Below are 25,920 nucleotides of genomic sequence, written 5' to 3' on the forward strand. Positions count from 1 at the left end.
GTGTTCCAAAGGTTGTGCGCAGCAGCGATGCTGACAGTTCTGGACCATTTCACTCAGAGCTGATTGAGTAAGTGGCAGCCACCCCATCGTTATCAGCAAAGACACAGAGTGAAGGTGGTTTTACAAAGACATTGAGGTTCCTACAGTGTTTTCTGGGAAAGGGAGGGTGTGAAAGACAAAATAACACCATTTTTAAGTCACGTTTCCCATATATAAGAAGAGCCACAACATTTATCAGAAAGAGGATCATTCCTTTTACTTACCCACAGACCATCAGAGTCAGCCCTGCAGGTTCTCCCATCCTGCCAAACAAGCTGTGGTCCTGGCAGGAGGGAACACAGCCTTGCTGAGATGGAAATGAAGCCTTCCAGACTCACTGTCACCACCTCCCCAACTCAGGAATGTCCCTTTCACACACGAGTTCCCCAAATGGCTTATAATAAATGACAGCCTTCGTGGAATCCCTACATGGACAGCGGAGCACTGCCATCGCTGCTACACAGATGAGGAGACCGCAGGGAGGCTCAGGGCTGGGTTATTTTCCAAGGCTTGTCTATTTTGGGGGGTTCCAGCTGAGGACGCCAAGATTTGACTGTTCAAAGAGTGAAGAGGATGGAAAATATGGAACACCAGTGAAGGAGATGATACGATCATGGCTGAAACACTGAAGAGCGAGGTGATGAGCACACACGCTGATGCTCTCTGCCACACTGAGCACATTTTGAAGCCTTAGGGATGTGCACGCTGATTTTAACTAAGGAACCACCACAGACATTCCTGAGAGAGGATTTCAGCTCACACAAGAGTCAGAGTTTCAAAGGGGTCCCCCTGCATCAGCTGGGGCATGAACTCAACAGTGATTCAGCTGCCAGCATCCCAGCCTGGCTTGATCCCACCTTTTCCATGCATGTAATCTGGTCCCAAAGGTACACTTGAGAGCCTGGCCCTGAAGGCAGTGCCAGGGCAGAAGGGATCTGCTGGTGCATCATCACTGCTGGAATCTTTTCATCAACTGCCACACGAATCCTTTGAGGATTCACCTCAGAGGAACACCTCCAAAACACAGTTTTGGCCCTGGACACATTCAAATAGGGAGATCACACAAAAACCCTGTTGAACTCTATCTTAGATAGTTTCTTTGAGCTATTCTGTATTAGCAATGGGCATGGAGAGCAGGGTGTGATCCTACTCAAACCAGCTAAGTCTATTCTTGGACATTCATGTTAACAAGGAACAGGACCCGCTTAACTTAATGTATACTTCCTTTGCACTATCTATTGAAGATACTGCCCACATCAGATGAAGACAGTGTTCCCTCCTCCTGAAGTGTGCTCTGAGCCAAAGGAAGCAAAAGCAAAGTTCCAAGTATAAAGATGTATTTACCCTGGCAATGAAGTCCAAGAAGCAGCCACACCACGGCAGCCTAAATGAACTGCTAGGGCCTTCTTTAATAGCAAGGCTCATGTACCATAGGTGTCAGCTTTTTTCTTTCTTAAGAGCATGACCATTTGAGCCTTTACCCAGAATACACACACATTCCTTCACCAAAACACACTGACTTCTCCTTAAAGTGCATTGGAAAAGAATCCTGGCATGCCTATGGGGAGAAGGATATGGTGAGGTCAGTGAAAATGCAAATACTCCGGTGGGAACCAGGTGATGGAGCACTGTGAAGATCAGTGAAAGCAGGATTTATAAACCCTGCAGGTAGCTACAAGAGTTTCGATGCTTTCATCAAAAGATGCTAGAATGGAAGAAAAACAGGTTTAAACGCCTTCCTTCTGCGTCTTCCTGCCAGCAAAGGGACTTCTCTGAAGAGACCATAGAGAAGATCTTGTTTCACCCCTGAAAGGTTTAATGAGGATTAAATATTACAGCCAAAGAAGTGGAGATCCCACCTGGCACATGCAGAATGTGTGGGTGTGCATTTAATGGCTGCATCTAAGATTATCACAGGCCGAGGAAATGAGTAATCCATTCTTTAACCCGAAACACGCGACAGAGACCGCAAAGGGAGCAGCATTTCCAAGAACTCCTTTGCTCAGAAAACCCCCAACAAATGTATAGGATTCTTCCTCTAAGCTCTACTCCGTAAGACAGAGACTGCTCCGTGTCCTATGCTATTGTAATGACCTGCGGGAGGGAGAAAGGAACCAAGCAGCCACCAAACAAGCAGCACAAGGACGAGGGGGAACAAAACTCATCGGGCTGGCTGTGCTTCCACTGCCCCATTAGCAACCAGGTCTGTGAACAACTGGGTCACCTTCAGTTCGTGCCAGCGATGATTTCAGATCCCAGACACTGCGCTGGCTTTGCTTGTGCCCTCAGCTGTGCTGCTCTAGAAGCCCTCATTCATTACGTGCTCTGCAGAATGCACAGAGGAGAATAACCCCATGGATAATTGGGTTGCAATCCATTAGCTGCCAGCCAGAGGGGAACTTCTTTCCATGAATTTCTTCTGCTCATGCCCACACATTGCAGAGTTCATTGTTTCGAATGTCACACTGCAGAACAAATCGCTTTGAAGGTTAAAGCCCTATTGAAATGTTCTGGGTGTATGTTACACAGCTGTTCCCTTCTTAGGGCTGCTGGCTGAAAGAACTGCTTGAGTCCCAGCGGCAAGCAGCAGATCACATCTGGATAATCATGTTCCAGTCGAAGAGACAGCAGCCAAACTACGTTTGCCGTTATCCATCATGAATTTTTATAGCTGACTTATCTGTACGCGTGTTCCTGCCATCCTTGTCTCTGCTCAGGATAAAACTTCATTACCAGAGATAAACAGTCTATTGCTATAACCAGACATTGGGCCACATCCTCAGCTGCACCCAGCTGGGATCGGGAAGGGAGGAGGGAAACGGTGACCGAAGAGGAGCCAATAACAGCTCATCAATCCTGGAACTGGTTCCATGCCAACCCCAGCATCGCTCCAGGAAGGCCATGGGCTGCTCCAAGGGACGCCAGCTGGCTGCAGCCCCAAGGGGATCCTGCCAACAGGGCTTGTTGAAGCCCAGCATGTGCTGGCCACAGGAGCTCCCCACTCTCCAAGGATTGCTAGAGAGAGGGTGGCACGGAGTCACAGAGGTCAGAGAGTCCCAAACTCCCATCTCCAAAGCAAACTGCATCTGGATACTGCAGCTGCGAAGGAGCTGAGCTGGAGCCTGGGATGGGTGTTTGGAGCTGCAGTCACACACTCAGTCCTGTTCATACCAAAGGGTGAATGTGGAAAGCATCACAATCCCACATCTTCTACTCAGAGTAACTCCAGGATCAAGACTATTCTTGCTATAACTGGGAATGTTCACTGCCACAACGATGCTCCCAGGAGGAAGATTAGCATACCAAAAAGTTGGCCTAGATAGGGGCTTGGTTAAGAAGCATTCTTTGATCTTTCACAATTAAAAGTTGAATTATTCACATGCTATTTATATAGATACAATGGGATGCTGGCTGGCAAATGCATTTACATACAGGAGATCTTCAAGATAGCCAGACAGTGGGGAGTTTCACTTGCCACACACCATACAAAGGCACAAGATCTGCCAACAGAGAATGCTTCCCAGGCTTATGTTATCTATCAGGATCTGTGCTCATCAGTATGGGTTTGCTTATAATTATGCAGAGAGTATTAGAAGAGAATGAACCAGATAAATCTCCTTAAAAACACTGGTCCCTAAAGATAGTCATAATATTTGGAATATTCCTACTTCTATACCTCACACCTACACCATTTAGTTAATGTTTAAAGCCCAGTTTCCCATTGGAGGCTGTGGCTATCGTGTTAAACTAAATAAACCAGATTTCCAAATGGATTATCAGGAAAACATGGACTATTTACAAGCAGTGTTCACGCAGACTAGTTAGAGCAGGGGAGAGGGAATGAGGGTGACTGTATACACTGCACTGGAATATCTGGTCACCTTTCTAGACTGAGCTTTAGACACAAGTCAGTGCCACTCGCATTGCAGCAAGAAACTACCTGGAATTCGACTGAAGCTGCAAGGAGAAGCCATGGAGCAGAGCTGGGATTTGCCCCCTGCAGCACAGAGAATGAAGCTGCTGTAGCCAGAGGGCATTTGGAAATACACCCAGCTGGTACTGAGAGGTGACCACAGGAGGTTTCCCTCCTGCTGCACTCAAAGAGCCTCGACAGGAAGCACGCTCGGGCTCTCCAGTGTGACAATAAATGCTGCCTCGTGTCAAGCAGAGAACAGAAATGAAGCTTTACTGAGCTCAGAACTATCTCGGTTCAAGCCAAGGAAACAAACTTTTCCTCCCCATAAAAACCTATGTTGAACCAAGGAGAAACAAGATCTTTCGCTAAACTCAAACAGTGGAAACGTACTTGAAACACTTCAGTATTCCACGATGCAGGGGAATAATGGGAGAGAAAAGTTTGCTGACAGTCTGGAGTCAGAGTCTGCACGCTGCTCTAAGAGCAGAAACCACTACTGTATCCCAACGAGCTATACAGTACTACCCAGTTCCACACTGTAGAACAACCACTCCATCACTAGCTTAGGGAGAGAGCACATCCAGACTCTGATCGAGATGTGGTTTGTTACAGGCACAGGGAAAAGCCTCTCAAACTAGTGTTGAAATAGTTTTACATTACAGCAGTTTAAGGAGGATGAGTGCAAAGGTCGCTATGCGACCAGCCCTTCCTACTGCTTCCAAAAGCAAGCCTGCGAACCCAAAGGACCAGCTGAGAGCAGCACACAGGGCAGCGTTTTGTCACATACCACTGCATTTTAAAGCTACCTTTAAGTGCAGGGTTCATTTAGAATCACAGGGAAGTGCTCTCCTGGACCTATCAGTAAGAGCTGCCCAGTCTTCCAAGTGTTCCATGTCCTTTTCCTTCCCCTTCTCCGTTGGAATGGGCTCGGTCAGCAGCTCCCTCACCAGCAGGTACTTCATTTCTCAAGGAACCTGTGGGTTATCCCCATTGCTGCTTTCCAAAGAAACCTGAGGTTTGGTTTGCACAGCTCAGACAGAACCTGGAAAACCAGTACTTAAAGCTTAGGGAACCAATGGTGCTGTATGTGTTAGAGAAGTGTTTGTTTCAGTGGAGACTAAAGCCTGAACTGCTGGGTTTCCTCTCTCCCCCCTAGGCTCATATCCAAACCCCTCTCAAACATAAACTGTGTACCTTTCTATAAGCTCAGTTTAACATTGGTGACCTTTAATTCTCCACAAGTGGCTTCCAATGATCACCCTGGCATTATTCCTATTGGATTTTTCAATTCCCTTGGCTGTCCTATTAACCATTAACTGATGGCAAAAGCAGCAGTTTCTGGTTTGTGCTTTAAAAGCATAAAACAGTTTGTGATACAGATGACAACTCAGGAAAAAAGGAGGATAAAACACACACCTCTGGGTCTTTCTAAAGACCAAGCAGGCAAGCAAGGCAGTAAAATGAAAGGATTTACTCACAGGATGCTTGTCTGGGGTGGGATATCGGGGATGGTTTCCAACATCAGATGCATGCATCTCACTGTGGTCCTGAAGCAGAGGCAGCGACTAGGACAGGAGCAGGAGAACCTGGGCAGGAGGAGAAGGCACAGCAAGCCTGGCAGAGCGGCAGGTCTGAGCAGCATGGTGTGTGCTGGAGAGTATTTGCCTCAATTCTGAGCTGCAGGGAGCTGATAAAAGAAGTTTCCCAGCCCGAGGTCCAGGAGGAGGGGACTCATCAGCATGTGTTTGCAATTAAAGCAAGGCAGTTTGACAGACCAACCGCCCACCCTCTCTGTGCCATGATGTACAGCACCGGAGATCAGGCTGATCCCACCCCTCTGGAATTGAGGCGCTGAAATACAAACTCTAGGCTTTGATTTATTCTGACCTCCTTCCTTATTTCTAACTCCTCACTATCTCCTCAGGCATACTGGAATGCACCTTCATGGACAAGTGACACCCTGCTTCCAGCGCTGGGCTAGGACATGGATGGGTCAAGGTATTTTATGCACACTGCAAACTAAGGGTAGCATCTTATCTAACAGCCTGTCAAACACACAGGGTAGCGAGCGCTTTAGGATAGAGGCTGTCTCTTATTACATGTGGTTGTAGCATCTGGCAAAAATAGGTTTCCAGCCATTGATGGGATGTGGAATGCTACAGAGAAGTGATTTTAAAGGGGATAAATAACCTGCGAATAAAGACAAACCTCTCACTGATCTTACACATTGCATAAAGCTTCTCATGCAGAGTAAAGCCTGATTCATTTCAAACACCTTTTGGCTGGTAGAATTTCTTCCTACCAGGATGTCATTTGGAAAAACATCAGGATTTTGGAGAAGTTAAAGGCAATTGAGGGGTGAAGGGGGGGGAAATAATGAAATCAACTGAGTTTGAATTCTAGGAAATGCAGACCTCAGTCTGTTCCTCCCATGGGGTTATAAAATCGAGACACAAAAGGGAGCACTTATTTCCAGGTACATTAATCACATTCTGCTGTTATAAAGAAGCTCAGAGGGAAACCAGCTTGTGTTAGGTTTGAAGTTATCACTACACAAGATCCTCAACGTGTGGGTTTAGGAGTGAGGCATTAGTGCTCGCTAGGATATAAAGGCACCTGAGGAATCCCAAACATGGCACCATTCCACGTTACCTGGAAGATTAAATCAAAGCATCCCATCAACCCCACATACTGTAAACTATAACATGACAAAACAGCAAGAACGGCATTTAAACTTCCCCAGCTCCCCCTTCAGATTGTCATTTCAGCGTTCGGGAAGCGCTGAGTTTTAGGGTTTCAATTGCAGATTTCATAGCATTAGATGATAAAACAACTCCATTTCCCCCACGCTATAAAAGCGCTTTGCACTGCGGGCTTCCTGCATCTCACCCTCAGGCAAACCGCTGCGGTTTTGTCGCGACATCGCTTTGAAATCGCAGCAAACTCCTCCCCTAAGGACCCAACTCAAGGTTTGGGGCAGAGAGTCCTCTAGTGGCCATCGCAACCCTCCCACAAACACAGGTTGTGTTAAGGCTGAATTAACGCTTCAGCCTTCACCTAACGACCGCCGGCTGAGAGCACATTGCCCCCAGTGACTGACACCTTTTCACTCCAGCTTGAGAAGCGAAGTGCATCAGAAGCGCATCCTTCGTGTACATCACGGAAGACAACGTGGATTATGGCGAAGTCTTCCAGACTTTAGCCCCGTCTTCCTGATTGCTCCTCAGGTCGCTCACCTCTTCCCCAGCCACATGGAACTCTTAGGACAGGGCAACACAGCTACTTAGGAGCTGCTTTGTAAAGAAGTATTCATAGGAAAAGAAACAAAACCGCTCTCTTCAAGCCATGTTCCAACGTTTAGGAAGGTCATCAACACCTTCCCCAGTACATCTGGCTACCTCACAAACACAAGGCTTTTGCCTTCTGCCTCCAATTACATCCCTGTGTGTAAACTGCAAGCTCTAAACCATCTGCAGAGCAGTAATCCCTCCCAGGTTTATTTATGCTGCTAGCAGGAGAGCTGGGCTAGGCACCAGGCACCGTTCTATACGTACTGTCTTTGGAATCTCTCTCCAGTGCCTGGAAGGATTGATGGGGATCTGTTGACTGCACTGGAGCTCTGCTAAATGGAAGCAGATTCAACAGTGGCCACACAGGGAATAGCTCGAGTGCAAAAAGGCAAGTTCTGCAACCGACACACTGACTCAGCAGCAGATCTTCACGTGAACTTGAACCACATCTCCTACCTGCTCTCCCCACATGATGAATGGGATGCTTGTGAGATGTTACAGCACATGGCAACCACTGCACCCTTCCCCTCACATTCATTTATCTTATTTTCCATCAACATGAACTGTTTACAAAGGGGTGTGCAGCTCTGAGCAGGAACCAGCAGTTAACTCCTAAGCAATAGGAATGAAAGCTCACGCTTGTGTTCCATGGTTAAAGAGCTCCAGCCTCTGCTAGACCGACCCTTTCACAGCCAGAGAATGCAAGGAGACTTTGGGGTTGTTCTCCAGGTGTGGGGATTTTCCCTCCCCAACCCCTTTTTGTTTTACCTTTAAATTCCCCTTCACTGGAGCAGGTCCCCTGAGGAGCTCATCACTACTTCCCAGGGAATTAACCTTCCATATTTTACCATGGAGTGAACATAAACCTTATCTGACCGATTTAACTTACTTGATACCCTTTGTATGACACATCCATCGCTTCCCAAAGCAGAAGAGTTTTCTTTTCCAGCAGCACGTCAAGGAAAACATTAACACAGAACTACCCCATGTTATGCTTGGTAAGAGGACATCATACACAGAGGTGAGAGCAGAGAACACATCCTACAAGCAGTTATCTTGTGCAATAGAGGTGGTCAGATACAAGTACCACTGCTGCCAATTAAATGTATCATGATCAGTTTGCTATTACAGCTGAAGCATTATTCTCAATGCTAGTGAAATGGAAGCTTTGAACACTAAATCTGCATTAACTAAGCACTGAAACAGAGCACAGGAGACAAGTTTAATGCATTCTGCATTGATACAGAATGCATTAAACTCCTGACACGTCCAACAGTTCCTTGAGGGACAGAAATGGACTAAGTGAGCTCTTGGTATCTGCTGTCCCCAGGTCTAACAGCCAGGTAAGTGAACTCACTCTTTAACCATCTTGATATGTAAAGTCTGGATCAGTTCTATGTGGCTAATCCCAAAACACATCTTGCACAACTCCATTACATGAAGGTTTATGGGCAGGTTTCTTTTGAGAGATTATATTCTGAGGAGTTCATCTAAAACTATGCGCCTGCATCATGTTATTAAGTGCTTTCTCTAGCACTTAGCCTTCACTTAAGGAAATAAGCACCTACGTACAAAGTATTCCAATCACAACATGATGCAAATCCATGTTAAGAAGGCTAAAAAGTCTTTACTGCATTTATTGATACAGAAACACCTGGGAATAAAGGTTCAATTGCGTAACACTTCTGCATGCCTCAGGCCAATTCATCTCTAGTTTCTACACAGAGATTCTTCCACTAATGATGAAGGCGGCTTGAAGTTCATTTCTCTTTGCAGATTTGCTGCTCTACTGAAACCTAAAGAGTCAAATACAATTCAAGTGAAGACAACTTGGAACACAAAGGGAAACAGAGCAGGTAAAGTTCCCAGACAGCTTACGGACTATACAAGAACAGTTATGCTGCAGTTACTCTATGGATGCATACAAAACTACAGTGCAAGCGCTTGTGCACAGGGAAGATGTATTTACAGGTCCCCTTTATTTACAGGCTAGAAGCAAATGCTATTTCACAATTATATTACACAAAATCTCTATCGTGTTTGTTTGGATTTGCGTGGTTTTGGACAAGGGGTCAATTTGACAAGCTAGAACATAGAATTATTGCATATATATTTATCCAACCTTATGCAGGAAAAATAGCAGTATTTTATGTATCTTCTAGAATGCTACAAAAATCTAGCAAATGTAATAAAAAAAGGCAAATCTGGTGATAAAAACTCAAAGTATCTCTTAGAATTAAGGGATAAAATCCAAACAAGGATAAACGAAAGGGAATTCTCCCCCAACTGGCCAGCTTCAGCAACCACCTCAGCATGGCTCATCAATACAAACCTGGAGTTTAATGTCATTTTCAAAGCACCTTCTTCCAAAGTGTTGTAATTAAACTGAAGGACAACCCTCTACTTTGTAGGGGTATGGAACCTGTGCCGCAATACAGAAAGGCACATACCTGGTATGATGGCCATTCAGCAGAAACTGCTAACAAAGGCCAGAGCCTTTGGGGAAGCAGAGAGATGTATCACACATGGATCATATTAAACCTCTATTTACCACCATAGTCAGGATTTTCATCTGGAGAAAGAAATCCATTGCAGTTGCCAGAATTACAAGGTGCCTACTTGCATGTTTACAGGAAACCATCAACTCAGCGGCCACAGAACTGCCCCAGAAAGAAGTTAATATCTGAGGGAGCACAATAGCTTGGGTACCATTTGAACCAGAAGGAGAGACTTAGAAAACCAGAGGCAAACCAAAGCCTATGTGTTATGTGCCAGCAGCCACAAAACGCCACATTAGCAGATGATGTTCTCAAGCACACACAAAAAAGCCTATTAATCAAGGAAGAGTTCTCCACCTTAGACATACAAGTTATTCCTTTATTTCCAAAGCCACACAGGAACACTGTTTATCATTAAGCAAGTTGTGCAACTCAGTACCATGAACCGAAAACCCAGCGTGTTTTTGGGAAGACAGTTTTAATTCATTCCCCCTCCGAAAATGAGGAGACAGCATAAAACCAATAAAAGATATCCAAGTGATACCAACTTAAGTGCTTCTGATGGGGCAACACCTTAACATAGCTTCATTACCTACTGAGAGCAGGTTTTCACAACTTCCCCCAGGTTTAGGAGTACTTCACATCACTACAAGCCCAAGGGTTTTCTCTCTAGCCCTTAGTAGTTTAGGTAGACTGTTTTCAAGACAGGCTGAACCAAGTAAAACTTCCCCTTGTAAACATGAATATCTTCTTCCACCACCATCCCAGGAAGACTTAGTAATAAAAATGAGAGTTCACATCCACAGAATTGCATAGCGTAAAATCCTCCTATACAAGCCTGTTGAAGCATCTACTTAACAGTTGCAGGAATAAAAGAACCTACCAAGTCAATCAGCTCCATTCCACCTACAGTACACAGACCGTGTGTGCTCAAGTTGTGCTCAGGCCACCTTGCTACAGCAAAGCCACACACATGAACACCCAGGAACCGCATCAGTTTGGCTTTCTAGACCGTTTTCAGGTTCCTCAAACAACTACATTCGGCTGATGTACCAGGATGCAAACGACTCTGCTCAGGGTGGCACTCTGCACTTCACTGCTCAGCTCAGCAGACAGAAATTACCTCACACAACAGCAAAATCCACTGATGCTGATTTGACAGTCAGTTCTCACAAAGCCACTGCTCTGCATCACCTCTCTACCCTCTTCCCTATTCAGGATTACTCTGCAAACACTCCCAGAGACAACAGTCACAACCCTGCCTACCCCAGCATCCTGTCACAGCCAACCAGCTTTGCAATTCTTCACTTGCCTCCACTGCTATGAAAAAAGCCAGATAAAACCCAACAACTTTGCATCCCAGACTAATTCACTGGAACAAGAGTCTCCCATTGATAAAATCAGTATTCTGTAAAACATTTCTACCTTTTACTGAAAAACCAAGTATCGTTTCTAAGCAAAACTGAGACCAACCAAAGGGGAGCCGATGCCTTCTTTCTCATTCAAAACCTGGATGCCCCAAGGGTAATGCCAAGAATTCTGTTGTGCTTTTTCAGATTACTGGAAGAACTAAGATTTGCCAGGTCAGTTTTTACTAATAATCCTCCTTCTCCATTAAACATACACCATGGAAAACACATGGCAGGTTTAGTGGGAGAGAGCACAGACAGCAAAGGTCTTTGGGGAACTGCTAAGAATATTAAAAGCTGCAATTCAGTAGAGCAGCCATGAGATTGAGAGTATCTCCGTGCAGTTAGTTCCAGGGACTTAAATCCTGCTTTCCATAAGCAGCTGAGCATTTCACCAACTTGCTGCCTCAGTAATCCCTGCTGTAGGATAAACTATAGCACACAACTGAGAAGAAAGAAGAAACTCAAGTAAAAGCTATAATGTTTAAGTATACAGCAGCTGCATCCCCCAGCTAGCCTACTGCCTTGGGTGGTCGTATTAGCAGGCAAGCCAAGTGGTATACATTTGTCAAGCCCTAAGTAGTACTTTATTTTCTGCCTACTTCCAGCTTTCTAGAAGGAGGAAATTACTTCTCCCTGTAATAAAGCAGGTAATACTTCAAGGGATCAGGCAAAGGCAGACTCAAGACCTTTTCCCTCAGAAAGTTTACAGGGGGATCTGGCTTTAGTTCAGAGGGTTTAGTTTCTTCTTCTTCTTGCGTGTCATCCTCGATATCCTCACTGTTGTTGTTATCATCTGATGGGTTGGAGATCCGACTAGCAAAGACCTCTTTGTCCAAGAAAACAATGGTTTCCATGCGCCGGCGCCGCACACGTCTTCGTTTGAACTTTGAGGGGCTCTTGAGCCCGTTGCCACTTTTGCCCATTGTTTCTTGATGTATGAGTTTCTTGATGGTTCCTCGGATGGCAATGCGAGCCAGGTCCTGCAGGCTGCGAACAGCCACCGGGGCTGCAACAAAAGGAAAGCCATGAGCAGATATGGAGACAATCCCCTTCCAAAATACTCGCAGGAAAAAGTTGTATTTGCTCAAGCTAAATCAGGCCACTTGAATTCCCTGCTGTGATTACAGAACCAGCTCTATTCAATCCCTGTCAACTCAGATCAACTGGATTGTAACTTCCCAACCAAAATTTAATCATGCATTTCTCTCATTAACCGAAGAAAAAGAATGGGATGAAAGAAGTTTGCTATTTTCATGTCAAGTCCCCACAATTATTTTTAAGATATAACATCTTATAGGTTATAAGCATGCAGACTTAGTGAGTGAAACTGTGACTGTTGAATAAAGGTATTTTCCTCCTGTATGTAACTAGACCTAAAGTCTATTTAACTCCTCCATAAAATCATTTTTCCATTGTGAAGTTCCTTCAGCTTTGCCAAGTTCCTCACTTATAAAACATGAGTGTTATTTATGCTCTTCAAAAGCTGCTTTGGCCTTAGTGGTGAAAACAGGCTGGAAACCATTTGGTAAAAGTAATTACAGAAGCACACAATAAGTTATTGTATTAAAATACCTCCCACATTAATGGGTTGGAAGACTGTTCTGTCCTCTGCACTTACTTGCTGCCAGCCCATAAATGCACAACACAATTCATGCAGCATAAAGAACAAAATTTATTGATGCACACAGATCCATGTACTGAAATGAATTAAAACTGAAATAGAACCCCCTGTCTTCTACGGACAAGTCCTGTGACCTGAATGAAGGAACTAGGGAAAAAGTTACATGTAATATATATACAGGTCTCACTACAAAGCCACCACATGCTGAAATGTGCTTGATGGACTTCATAGCACTGTACATAGTGTTACTGAGCTGCTTGTTGTCATGCAAAGACACCTTTCCAGAATAAGAACAAAGCCCAACTAATCTCCTCATGGAAGTGTCTCTGTCTTTGTATGCTCTTAAGAGGCCTCTCTACACTCAAGGATTAATCTAAAGATTGAGGCCACTGTGTACAATGTGTGTTTCAAAGAGCCAACCAAAAATTGCACAACTTTATCCCTCAAGCATTCCAGGCTCAGGATAATTCTGAATTGCTGGGTGGTGAGAGCCTTTGAGTAGATAGGTTTGGTCACAGGTACTGCTGGTGTATTTGCCATCACTATGGCACCATGCCTGGGAACCATAACAGTACGTAATTCAGGCTGTCTGCATGAGCAAAAACAAATTACCAAACATCCCACAAAGTTCAGGTGTATTTTCACAAGAAATAATTGGTATTTGCAATCTATTTTATGCAATTCTGATCCTTGCACCAGGCCTCACGGATACCCTCAAAGATGAGCTGGGATGAAACACAAGACTTAAGCAACTGTTCAAAGAAGGAAGCAGTTGGAGTAATTTGCCTTGGAAGGATTCACAGAGATGTTACATCTAAGGTGCAGCTTATAGCCAAACAACAGGAGAATCCTCCTCCATACCCAAGAATGTGTGTACTCACGCAAGTGAACAAGCCTTGATTTTCCTGAATCTGCGTGGTTAGGCTGAATCAAAGGAGCAAACGAAACAGCAAGAATCTTCTTGGTTTCCCAGGCAGAAGGACCAGTGCGAGTTATCTTTGTCAACTAAACCAAAACAAAGAGATTACTGTCCATTGTGTGAACTGCAGCAAGATTTCTGAACAAAACCAATATGAATAAATGACTTAGAACTCCTTAAAGGATTAGCCCCAAGCGATTTCATCCGTTGCAATGAACATGGGCAGTTTGCGTCACCCTGCTCTCCCAGATCATCCTCAATACTGAACTAGAACTGCTACACCTGACCACTTAGAAAGTGTCAGTCACTGAAACATCCACTCTTGAAGGGAGTCTGCAGATCACTGGGTTTCTGTTCCAGTTCAAATCTCTTACACTAACTCACTGTACAGTATCTTACTGGGAAAAAAACTCTGCTCATCAAAACTATCCTGACAGAGGCAGAAGGTTTGATACCCACACCTCAGCCACTCGCGTCCATTAGAATACACCTTTACACTGAACAGATAATCTGAATTACCATCCTGAGCTCACACACAGGGCAGTTACCCACCTTTCACTAAAAGAAATCCATTGACACTAGTAAATGGGCACAACTTGGTCCTTCATAGCCAGTCAGGGTGTAGTATTTTGTATTTGCCATTAAGTACAACACTAGTTTATATGACTCAAGCAAAGACTTGCAAACATTTTTCTGCAGCATGAAAGTAAGCTTGCAATTAACAATAGATTGGAATATGTGGGAGACCTGTAGAACTATGAGTTTCTTAGGTATTATGAAGTGTGCACAGTTCAGTTTCTACTCATGGTGAAAAGTGGTGCCCTTAATGTTTCTTCAACCTGCCCCAAGAAGGGCAAACTGAAGGAACAGCTATTGACTGAGGAGAGATCAAGAAGAACTGAAAGAGAAACACGAGTAGAAGAGCACTCAACCTTCTCTTCCAGAGGCATGACAAGAATTCCCCCGACTTTCAACAGGTTCTTCATGTAGTCTTCATGTTCCTTCTGTACTCCGGCCCCACAGTAAACACGGTCATACTGAGTGCAGTCTGGAGAGATCTCCAAGCAATTGCCAATTACAAAAGATGGCTCACAAAATTCAAACCTGAAAAGGAAATAAAGATGTGCAGCACACAAGAATATCACAAGTCAGCAATGAAACCCCCAGTTTCACAGCATTTCTTCTCTGAAGCCCATATACTCTAGACCACAGCAACAAGACTCAAAACCACAGAACAATGAAGTAAAAATACCTAGATGGAACCCTTCAAAGGATAATGATGTACAATTTCATACTTGACTTGCATATAGCTTCAGAAGGGCTGTTTTCAGTCACCCAATGCTGACTCAGTTATAACATGCAAATACAAATACAAGACCTGCAGTTCCAAGTGTTCAAGCCTTTTAAGCATCGCACCAGGGTGGGTTTGGCATTTTCAAAAGCTTTGAAACGGCTTTCAGATGTTGTGGGGAGCTATCAGCTGATGCTTCTGAAAGTTGCTTTGCTGAAGCCAATGGAAGTTCTGCCATTAGCTTCAAAAACTGTGATTTCACCCTTCATAAGAAGAATTTCTGCCTATAGCATTTCTGATGCAGTTAAGTAGAAAAATGAATGATTCTATGATGCTTCTGGTTTTTTTACATGCTCCAAAACTACATAAGGTTTAAGCCCTACATTTAAGGGCTGATTTTATAAAAGTTGAAGAACAGATCCATTCTTCTCTTGCTATCTTGAGAGGCAGCTCAATATAGCACCTGTCTATTCCTAAACACTTGCTGAAGCTTTCTGCTTTTCCAAAGCGTGCCACACATTCAGAGCAGGCAGCTAACAGTGCCTGCACACGGTGTTCTAACAGCATCACCCAGCAGACACTGCTCTCAGCAATGCCAATTTTTCCAATCATGTTGATTCCCGAATTCAGCTCACTTTTGTTCCATAGCTGTATCTGTCTGGAGGGAGGAAAAATAAGTATTCCTTAACACACCTATTCAAACGGCAGTAATGTGACTGAAAAAAACCATGTGCAAGCACCATCCATGCTGAAAACTGTGCCTGCTGCCAACATCAAGAAAATACAGCTCTCTCATCACCAGCTTTCCAGTCCAGCAGTAACAGCACAAGGCTGAGTAGTTTAAACTCCAGCATGTAATGACTTTCATTCTCCTCCTCCTAGGAGAGGAGGACTATCAGGTACCCAGAGATGCTTTACTTCCCTGTCTGAACCAACTGTGAGAACGATTCCAAAATATGACAGGTACAACTTTTATTGCCGAGGTTACTATTGGCAATGGTTATCTTGCTGGAGAGGTATTATTTGACAGCAGCAAAACTGAGATTCTAAGGAGGAACATAAATCAAATTCCAGGCACTTTTAGAACCACTAAAACTACCATCATATTTTAAAGCATCATTTTTCTCCTCAGATAAAACCTATTAGGCCATCACAGAAATCAGTTCATATTTCTCTGACGCATGCTCTCAGATCACAAACATAACTATTACTGTTATCTGCAAGTTTCAAGTCACACCTGTAAGAGTATTACTTTAAAGCAATCTTCATTGGCTCCCTCTAAGCTCTGCAACAGCAGCACTGCAAAAAGTCCTAACACTCCCCCCCCAACACACATCAGCTTCGAAGGTCACACACTGCAGCTCAGCTAGCCTAAGGAGCCAGAATCCTCAGATTACTCTCATGCAGAGCTGCCACACAGGAGCAAGAACTGCCATGACTAAAGCCAAACACACAGAATGAATCCAAACAGGCATTCCACGTTCTTACTTGTCAAAGCTGTCACTTGTTTTAATGAAGAAGTCCAATTTCTGCTTGGCATATTCGATCACGTCGGAATGAAGCTCCACACCGTGGTTAACACCAAAAGGACCTGCAAGTTAAAACACAAACACCAGGACAATGTAACAGGCAACAACAGCAGGATTAAATAGAGTCTTGGTTACTTCCTACAACAGATTGCTCCTCGAGGGTCAGCCAGCGCTCATGTAAGGTCAGCTACCTTAGCACTACACTGGGAATTGCAACCCTATACCTGCACTTTCTGGCAGCAAATGAGGCTGCTTTGCACAACTGATTTTTGAATCATTTGCTCTTAACTCTGCAGGAAATTCCTCTGTGGGAGAAAAACACTGATCCTACTGCTGTAAAACTGATCACCTGGAAAAAGTGCCAGTGCAGAACAACAGCCTGCATGCTTTAAAGGGTTTTTCTTCCCGAGGAATTTATTATGTTATTTTTATACCTCCTTGCTGATAGGCTAAAAATCTCCTCAAAGGAGTCAGGAACAGTCACCACTGTACCTCATTTAACAGCAAAAATACACTGGAAAATACAGAATTGTGCAGCCCTCGTGCTTTTTATTCAGAACTGACTTGATAACTTTTCCAGAAACATAAAAGCCTTGGAGTTAGATATCAGCATTCCAGGTAATCTCAACAGACCAGCAGAAAGCCACAGCTGGGAGACTGGGAGCAAGGCTCTATCCTGACAACAAATATTTCAGCAGTTAAAATTCCTGACACTCCTACAAGAGGAGAATATGTACCCAACAGTCATTTGCTATCATCTATCCCAGCAGCACAACTGCTGGCTGCAATACTTAAGGGTGAATTGCAATTGTGTAATTGCACTTTGATGCTTTGCCTTGTGCCTATGTGGCCACAAAGTCAGTTCTGATGCATTAACTGCTTTCCAGAGACTATTCCCACCTGTATGTTGCCAAGAGTTAAAACAGGATCTCAAACATGTTTCAGTGTAGGCAGGACAGTGTAAAAACAAAGAAAGCACAGAGCAGCCATAGCTACAGCTCAGCTTGGGAGCAGGAGTGCCTCATTTAAAGGGCAACAAACCCAAGTTTGTATCCAGTCCTGCAGGAATCCCATAGCCATCTGTACAATTACATCCTTGCTTGTTCTCAACTGCCACGGAAATCTAGATCCCACCCAATTCCAGAGAGAAGGTTGCAAGAATCCTCATAAACTGGCCACTTCGAATAATGCATTCTTTACTTTCCCAGCTACCTTTTAGTTTCATTACTTGAGGAATGCTTCACTCCCAACTTCAAACTCATTAACAGGAACAGTTAACATGATTGAAAAGGTATTTACCCAAGATGAGTCCAACCATAGAACTCAGGTAACCAGTGCCACTGCCAAGATTCAGAAAAGACAGCCCTGGTTGCAGATCCAAAGCTTCCATCACCTCAGAGTAAATGCACGGTGCTGAGAGATGGATATTTCCATGCTTCCATGCCAAGTCCTTGTAGGCATTTTCTTTGAACTCTTCCAGGTAGTAATCTGCTCGATCAATGGCTCGGAATGCCTGTTCCACCAGTTCTGTCCTGATGTATTGTGCCTCCTTCAGGTTATCAATTAATTCATCATTATCTTCTCCTGCACTCACTGCACCTCCCATATTCAAGGGCACTAAAACTAAAAGAGTAATAAAGAAAGGTGAGTTATAAAACATGCACTTCCACATTGAATCATGCTGCTGTATATGAAGTACTTTGAGACACTTTTGGGCACTCTAAAGACCACAAGCACAAGAAAAACATCACCTCAGTCAAGCAATGAAACCAAAATGCAGCAGATCTGGCATCTGGTACCTGATACTAGTGGGCAAAATCACAGTAGAGAAATGTGCTCTGCCTGTCTTCAAACACTACCAACACTTTACTAGCACATCAGCTTTTCTGCTGAACCTTTCATACAAAGGATTATTCTGGCTCCTATGCTTTGAGGTCATTTTCCATTGCAAATCCAATCCACAGCACAAGTTTGGCTTGCATGTTGGAATTCTTGCCACATGCAGGCTTTCTATCTCTAATAGTAACAAGGGGAAATTAAGAGAATAAGAAGCAGAAAGAACCAGAAAACTCTCAAGTAGCATTTCCTTGAATATGCCTCAGGGTGCTGATTTCACTGATGTTAAAAACCCTCTGACCTAGAGCACAGCCTTGCTTACTTTAGCAAATGCACTTTCACACAACTCATCCTTATAGCCTGAGCCACCATCATTAATAAAGCACTTAACAACACAGCAACTGCAGAGAGAATTCCCACTGAAGCCTGTGGAACTTCTGAGGTCCTCTTAAGGCCTTAGAGGAGGTAACTCCCCATTTGGAAACTCTTCAGTGACACAGACGTATGAATTACAAACACTTCTTTCTGACTTCACCAATGCGATCATCCCCAGCAACATATCCAGGCTTGTTGCTGTGGGGCAGAGAGAAGCAGGCACCTCCCCTGATTGTGCATCACTCCAAGCATGCCTATATGCTTCTTGTAGTAAAGTATCTACAGGTTTTAAAGGAAAAGGTACAAGGGAGAAGAACGCAGAACTTGCTCGCCACTCAAAATTAATCTCTCTCTTCTTCCCTTCCCATATCTTAAACATAAAACCCTTTCAGAATACACAACATGGTTTTTGCTAAGCATTTATTTACTCTGCCTTTCTCTGCTCACAATAACAACCCCAGAAACAGCAGCTTTCGAGTTCATTCCTGGGATCAGAAGATCTGCCTACGGCTAAATTGCTGGGTTGATTTGTTACATTCAGCAAGAGCAAATTATACACTTTCATTTGCAGAGGAAACAAGGAAAAGCTACAGGAGTCTAAGGAAATTTCACAGTTCTCTATATATATTTCACAGTATGATAACACTGTTATTGTATATAACACACCATCCTGATCACCAGTAGGGACACAGAAACAAGGATATACTTCTGCAGGGAACTCAAGCCAGTTTTTTAACACATTCATGTCTCAAGCACACCAATCCACTTCCACACCATTAATAAAACTTAAAAGAAATTGCTACCCCTCTCCTTCCTATAGTTACTCCTTCATTTTCTCTACAAAAAATGACTGTATTTATTACTTCACAGTGGAAATGCATCAAAAGTTGAAGGCTTAGGCGGGTTCACCAGCCAATTTGATTCTTTCTCTTTTTTCCCTCCTCTTCCATACACAACTCTTCACACCTGCACACATAAGACTGCTCATCTCTTTGGTCAGTCTGTTTACTATAACATTCTGCACTGAAACCTTCTGTTCCCTCAGGGTGTTGATTCCCTTGACCTTCCTTTGTCTATTTGTTCTCAGGCTTACTTCTTTCTTCCACTGATGCTCTTTTTGCTGTTAAAAAGCTACACTTTTAGCTATAAAGTATAAACAAGAAGTTGTGTCTCTAACAGGGTTCCACTTGAGATCCCCCACAAACTTTCTGCTGCACAAAAGCCCCACTGGAACAACTGGTCCAACCTGGTTTTGGCTCAGCTTTATGATCAACAACTTTTCTTCCATTTTCTACAACATGGAAGGTATTTTTCTAACGAGACCAAGACGTATCCAAGTTGTGCCAAGTGTCAGCTTCTTTTGAAACACTTACTCAACAGTAGCTTACATCCAACAAAACGCATGTTTTAGATGCGGGATATAGTACTCTGATGGTTAAATTCCTCCTTGGATAACTCCCCATCTTTGTTTAACCTTCACTTCTCCCACTGGAAGCTGAAACAAATGAGTAAGACTTACTTTTGACAAGCTTTTTAAAACCAGATGCTCTCCCTCCACAATCAGCCTTGTTGCGCTTTTCGCGCTTCTAAGCAAAGCACCGACTGTCACGTATATGAGCAGGGACCAAGGTGATCCTTCACTGGGCACAACGCAGGGGGCAAACCAAGCAGCCCCTCAGTGCTGAAGCATCCCTTTAATCGCACGTTACCATCTTCCCCTTTAAGACAAACAAAGCAGAGAACCAAACAAGTCCGACATGAGAAGCTGCATTCAGGCTCTGAAACAAAACACTTGAAATTAACCCGATTTCTTGCAGGGCAAACACCAGCAGATGCACAGGGGAACACTCAGAACAATACACAAGGCACAAACATGCAATTCTTCGCCCCAACAGCTTTGCAGGGTAATCCCTGCTCTGACATAACACGCTCCAGAAGGAATAACAAAAGTGAGGCTATTTACCCCTTAAAACACAAAGTTACAGCGGGCACAGGTTCCAATCCGATCCCTTCTAACCCTCTCAGACAACGCATTAAAAAGCCCCACGCCGCTAAGCTCAATCACTGCAGGAGTTATCCTAAGAAAAGCGATAGAGAAATGGGAATGAAGCGAAGGAAAGCCGGACGCTGCTACCCCCGCCCCGGTTTAACTACACCCGGGTGTCCCAGCTCTCCGCAATGCCCCAGGCAGCGACCGGCAGCTTAACGGGGAGGGGGTGAGGCCCCCAGAAGGACCATGAAGGAGAGCGGACCCCACTGCCGGAGGAAGACGGGGGCAGCGGCCTGAGGAGGCGGCCGGGGTGAACGGGGTGCGGGGGGGGGGGGGGGGAGGAGTACTTCAGCGGCCCGGTGAGGTCGGGCCGAGCCGGGACCGTCCCCACGGCAGCGGACAGGGTCTCCTTGCCCCGCGGACGTACCTGAGCGGCAGCTCGGCTCGGTGCGGCCCGGTGCGACCCGCTCCGCTCCGCTCCACGATGCGGCCCCGCTCCCAGCACCGCAGCGCTGTAAACAGAGCCCAGCTGAGCGCCGGCCGCCGCACCACGCATGCGCAGCTGCGGGGGGGGGGGGGGGGGCCTGGAGCGTACCATTGCTGCTGGCGCTGTACCACGCAGACCCGGCGCGGGGGGGGGGGGGGAGGACTGTACCACTATAAGAAGGAGAGGGGACGGCAGGGTTTGGCCTGTTACTGGGGGCCGGCACAGGGGGAGCTCGGGGTGCCCTGGGGCTGAAGTCAGTGTATGGGGTCTGCTCACAGAGGGGTCTGTGTATAGGGCCTACAGACAGTGCTGCAGAGCAGGTCTTAAAGCAAACCGCAGCCCTCAACGTGCTGGGCCTGTGGGGTAGAGCAAAATACAGCCCGGCTCCAGTATAAACTGGGGCTAAATACAGCCTAGGTCAGCAGGCTGGGCTTAAATATGGACCAGAGCTACAGACTGGGGCTAAATACAGCCTAGGTCAGCAGGCTGGGCTTAAATATGGTCTGGATGAGCTACAGAATAAGGCTAAATACAGCCTAGGTCAGCAGGCTGGGCTTTAATATGGACCAGAGCTACAGACTGGGCCTAAATACAGCCTAGGTCAGCAGGCTGGGCTTTAATATGGACCAGAGCTACAGACTGGGGCTAAATACAGCCTAGGTCAGCAGGCTGGGCTTTAATATGGACCAGAGCCACAGACTGGGCCTAAATACAGCCTAGGTCAGCAGGCTGGGCTTTAATATGGTCTGGATGAGCTACAGAATAAGGCTAAATACAGCCTAGGTCAGCAGGCTGGGCTTAAATATGGACCAGAGCTACAAAATAGGGCTAAATACAGCCTAGGTCAGCAGGCTGGGCTTAAATATGGACCAGAGCTACAGACTGGGGCTAAATACAGCCTAGGTCAGCAGGCTGGGCTTAGGTATGGACCACAGCTACAGACTGGGGCTAAATACAGCCTAGGTCAGCAGGCTGGACTTAGATATGGACCAGAGCTGCAGACTGGGGCTAAATGCAGATGGAGCCAACAGATCAGGCTCTAAACACAAGCTGGGTTCTTCTCTAGATCAGTGTGACATAGCTGAAGCTGCCCCTGCTCATTGCAGGTCCCTTCCAACCCAAGCTGTTCCATGATGCAGTTACCCTTGTGCAGCAACTTTTACCCCTTAATGTGTTATCCCAGAGGTGCTGCCACCGTTGCTGATGGGCTCAGTGTTGGATCCATCTTGGAGCTGCTGGTATTGGCTTCATAGGACACGGGGGAACCTTCTAGAAGCTTCTCACAGAAGCCACCCCTTTAGCCTCTGCCATGCAACCCTGATACAAGAGACCACGATGAAATAGAGACCAAGACTCTCTTATTCCCTCATCGGTCCCATTGCACAGCTCCTGGGATCATCTCCCCATCCCAGTGCAGATGTTTCCCCCCAGCCTTGTATCCCCCGCCCTGCCCTAATTCCCAGTTCCCAACACAGGGCTGCATTTCCACACCTCCCTTTCCAGCTCAGCACCCAGTTCTCCCAGTCCTCACCCCCGTCAGGACACCTCCACAGCAACCCCTGCTATGACAGGATTGGGGGCATTGGGTGGGTGGGATGAAGGCTTCCCAGGGTATGGAAGCAGATGCATGGAGCAGCCCAGCAGTGGGAGCTGGGAAGATGCCAGTCTCCAGCTGGCACACGCAGCCCTCACGCTGTAGCTGAACCTCCTGTGTGAAGCGTGGCCAGCACCAGATGTTCTGACAGCGTGAGTCAGGCTTGGAGGGGGGGGAACCATAGGAACATAGGGAAAACCCATTACTCTGGGAGCTGATTGCTGTTCCTCATCCTGAGCCCGTGAGCGCCCAACCTGAGTCACGTGCTGGGCTTTTATTGTTTTAGTTCTGCAACCAGAAATGCCAGTTGTGAGTTTCCCTAGAGGGAAATACGTGAGCTGCGTGTTCACCTGACTGCAGGGGCTGGAAGGAAGCATGGAGTATTGGGAGACTGACCCTTTGTGCAGTGGAGGGATCCCTGGCCTCTAACCTGATCTGGCTGAGAGTTAGGCACCTAAGTTAGGTTTTACCCACCTGTTTTGGCTTCTTGGTTGTAACCAACAGAGAATTGTATCGGGTTGGAAGGGACCTCAAGTATCATCTTGTCTAGACAAGGTCCCGACACCCTGTCTGGCTGAATCCTTAAAGTATCCGATGGCAGGGAATCAGGGACATTGGGAAAAGGTGGCTCCTGTCACCTATCTCAGACTGAGGGGAATTACCTTCTAAAAGTACACTTCTCTCTTCATCTGTAAGTGATGCACAGAGCATTGGCTGAGGCTGAGTGATCTCTGTGACCCCTGCAGCTGCAGATGGAGCAAGAGGGTCTGAGCTGGCCTTAGACCTAGGACTTGCTTCTATAAAATGGAAAGGAGCAACCACATTTTGACAGGAGGCTTCTTAACTTGTCTGGAGGTGAATTGTGAGAGAAGGAAATAGCTGTTCCCTCCAGACACAACAAGCCCACAGTGGAAAAAATAACTACCGTGGTAAATGAGACTGGGAGAGGAGAAAGTGAATCAGCAGCAGAGATTTATTGATGCTTTAAGTGATTATCTCAGCTCCCTTCATTAAAGCGGTAACAGCAGACTCTGCAAATGGGCACGGGTAATAGTGTGGAGGTCTGCACAAGACAGCTGCCAGGGAGAATGGGATTGTTGGTGGGGAGTGAGCCCTGGAACTCCTCCTTGCTGATTCAACCAAACCAGGACGCGGTGATTGCGCTCGCCTCGTCTTGTTTAATACAGAAGGCACTCAGGCGCGATGGCAATGCAAACGCAGGACAGACAGAGTCCTCACACGTGTGATTCCAAAGCTGCCATTCAGCATCTGCTCCCCTTGCTGCTGGAGCGGCTGGAAAAATAGCGCTTGGTTTATTTTGAGCATTAAAATGGTTAAAATGAAACAAAAGCCGCCTAAAAAGTGGCCCATTATTGCTAGAGCAGCTGTGCTGCAGGCAGAGCTGGCTGCAGCAGAGGGGGGCACCGCTTGTGCCTCCCTGCAGGCTGCTCCTAAGGCAGAGGGGGAAGATGGGGAGGCAGCAACTGCTCTTGCAGCCAGTCCTTGAGAAGGCCAGGGGGGAGTGGTTTAGGGATTCCTGAATGCCTTGAGTACCAAGTTGTGCTCAGGATTCCTTGGATTTCAGTGGCAGGGGCCATGAGGCAGCCTCTCGATGGAGAACTGCTGGAATGAGCTGAGAGACACACACAGGGAAAACACTTGCCCACTACAAATCCCCGTCTCATTGCCTGCACCCCAGACATATCTGGGGGCACAGCCATGGGAAAGGGATAGCTGGAGGGAGATTGTCTCCCCCAAGGGACAGGTTGTTCTCTGCACTCTAACTCGTTACACATCTCTGGAGTGCATGGCCCAAATGTGTGCTAACAGAACAGTGCAGCCAGGCTGTGCTTTGGGTGCTGCTCCCCCAGCTTCCCACTGGCACCCAATGGCCCTGCTCCCCTCAAAGCTTTTTCCCCTTTGGCTTCTTTGAAAACGTGGTTAGTGCTGAAAACACCTCCCTGCACGTCACAGCACCCGGGTCCGGTGATGGAGGAAACCAAAAGATGCCTGATAATGTCACAAAAATACTCTTAGTTAATAAAACAGAATGGTTGGGTGCTTCCTGGGTTTGTGATTGCTGGTTCTTTGATCTACTTCTATCCCTGCGCTTTAAAAAGACCTTCTTTTCATCCTTACATCTCACCTGGGGCTTTGTTATGCATGAGCAGTAGATTAGGAACAGTCAGCAATAGAGAGGAGCTCCTCCATCTGCCTTGTCTGCAAGTGTGTGTGGCTTGAGGAGCCTCAGCAGCCTCTGAGAGAGGAAACAGCAGAGCAGGGTTGGGAAGCAGGGCCTGGCAACACCGGATAAATCCCAGCATTATTCTGTTTCTCATCCACATACCACAAGGTGTCTCCAGCAGTACAGGCATTGCTGCTGGGTTGGAGAATGCAACTCAGCATCTTCTCCTGGGCAGGGACCCTCACTGGAACAGTGCAACCTTGGCCCTACTCTGAGCAACCTCCAGCTCTTGTCTTACCAGTGCGAATTAAGTCTCCATCCTTCCTTAACGGAGCTACTTAAGTGCTGAGAGCAAGCTGTGATTTTTCTTGCTTTTCCTTTATTTCCCTCTTTTCCCAGTTTCCTCCTTTTATTAAACCCAATTTCTTTTATACATCATTTGAAAACACCCGTTGACATGACCAAACTTCCAAAGTCCGTCTTAGTGACAGTCATTTAAAATGGGGTGGTTTTATTTATTTGAAAGAGCAGAGAATGAAAAGGCATTTTAGCACCAAGTCAGGGCCCAGCAGCCTAAGCTTGACCTGCAGCTGTGTGATAGACGGTTGCTTAAGTCAACGGAGTAATTTGTGAGTGACAGGATGAGTCACATAAATAACAACCTGGGGGAGCTTTAAATCAGATGGTTCTATTTTCACCATTTTCTTTTCATTTTAGCATTTTCCAACATATGCTCTATTGGGTTTCCTGAAGAGTTCCAGAAACATATACTATATATGTGTACACACACCTATGCATATATGCATCATAGAATCATAGATTCTATGTATGAATAGAATCATAGATTCAATGTAAATACACTCAGACATAATGCATTTCCACTGGTATTACTAGATTTATAGTTGACTGTTGAAGTCTATGAAGTACTGAAATAGAAA

At 45.7% G+C, this 25,920-nt stretch overlaps 2 protein-coding genes across 3 annotated transcripts in view; both read right to left on the bottom strand.

The window, feature by feature from the left end:
- The window catches only part of LOC134175751 (peroxidasin homolog), a 42,183-nt gene extending 36,353 nt beyond the window's left edge, over positions 1–5,830 (bottom strand). The window contains exon 1 of one of the 2 annotated variants that reach the window (XM_062641998.1): positions 5,434–5,830. In XM_062641998.1, coding sequence (XP_062497982.1) covers positions 5,434–5,597 — 164 coding nt within the window. In that variant the 5' untranslated portion in view covers positions 5,598–5,830. The remainder of the gene's footprint in view (positions 1–5,433) is intronic. The other variant, XM_062641997.1, reaches the window with a different exon arrangement.
- A 3,022-nt stretch (positions 5,831–8,852) lies between these two features.
- PCMTD2 (protein-L-isoaspartate (D-aspartate) O-methyltransferase domain containing 2) lies at positions 8,853–21,269 on the bottom strand. Its single transcript, XM_062642340.1, has 7 exons — positions 21,144–21,269; positions 20,246–20,444; positions 17,815–18,138; positions 16,475–16,577; positions 14,628–14,799; positions 13,658–13,781; positions 8,853–12,161 (listed from the first exon to the last, which is right to left on the bottom strand). Exons 3-7 carry the CDS (start codon positions 18,119–18,121, stop codon positions 11,779–11,781), a joined length of 1,089 nt encoding a protein of 362 aa, XP_062498324.1. The 5' UTR covers positions 18,122–18,138; positions 20,246–20,444; positions 21,144–21,269; the 3' UTR covers positions 8,853–11,778.
- Between the last annotated feature and the right edge of the window lie 4,651 nt (positions 21,270–25,920).

The sequence above is a fragment of the Pezoporus occidentalis genome, unplaced genomic scaffold, assembly GCF_034315485.1.
Source record: "Pezoporus occidentalis ecotype Australia unplaced genomic scaffold, CSIRO_AGI_Poc_V1 ctg70, whole genome shotgun sequence".
Taxonomy (NCBI): Eukaryota; Metazoa; Chordata; class Aves; order Psittaciformes; family Psittacidae; genus Pezoporus; species Pezoporus occidentalis.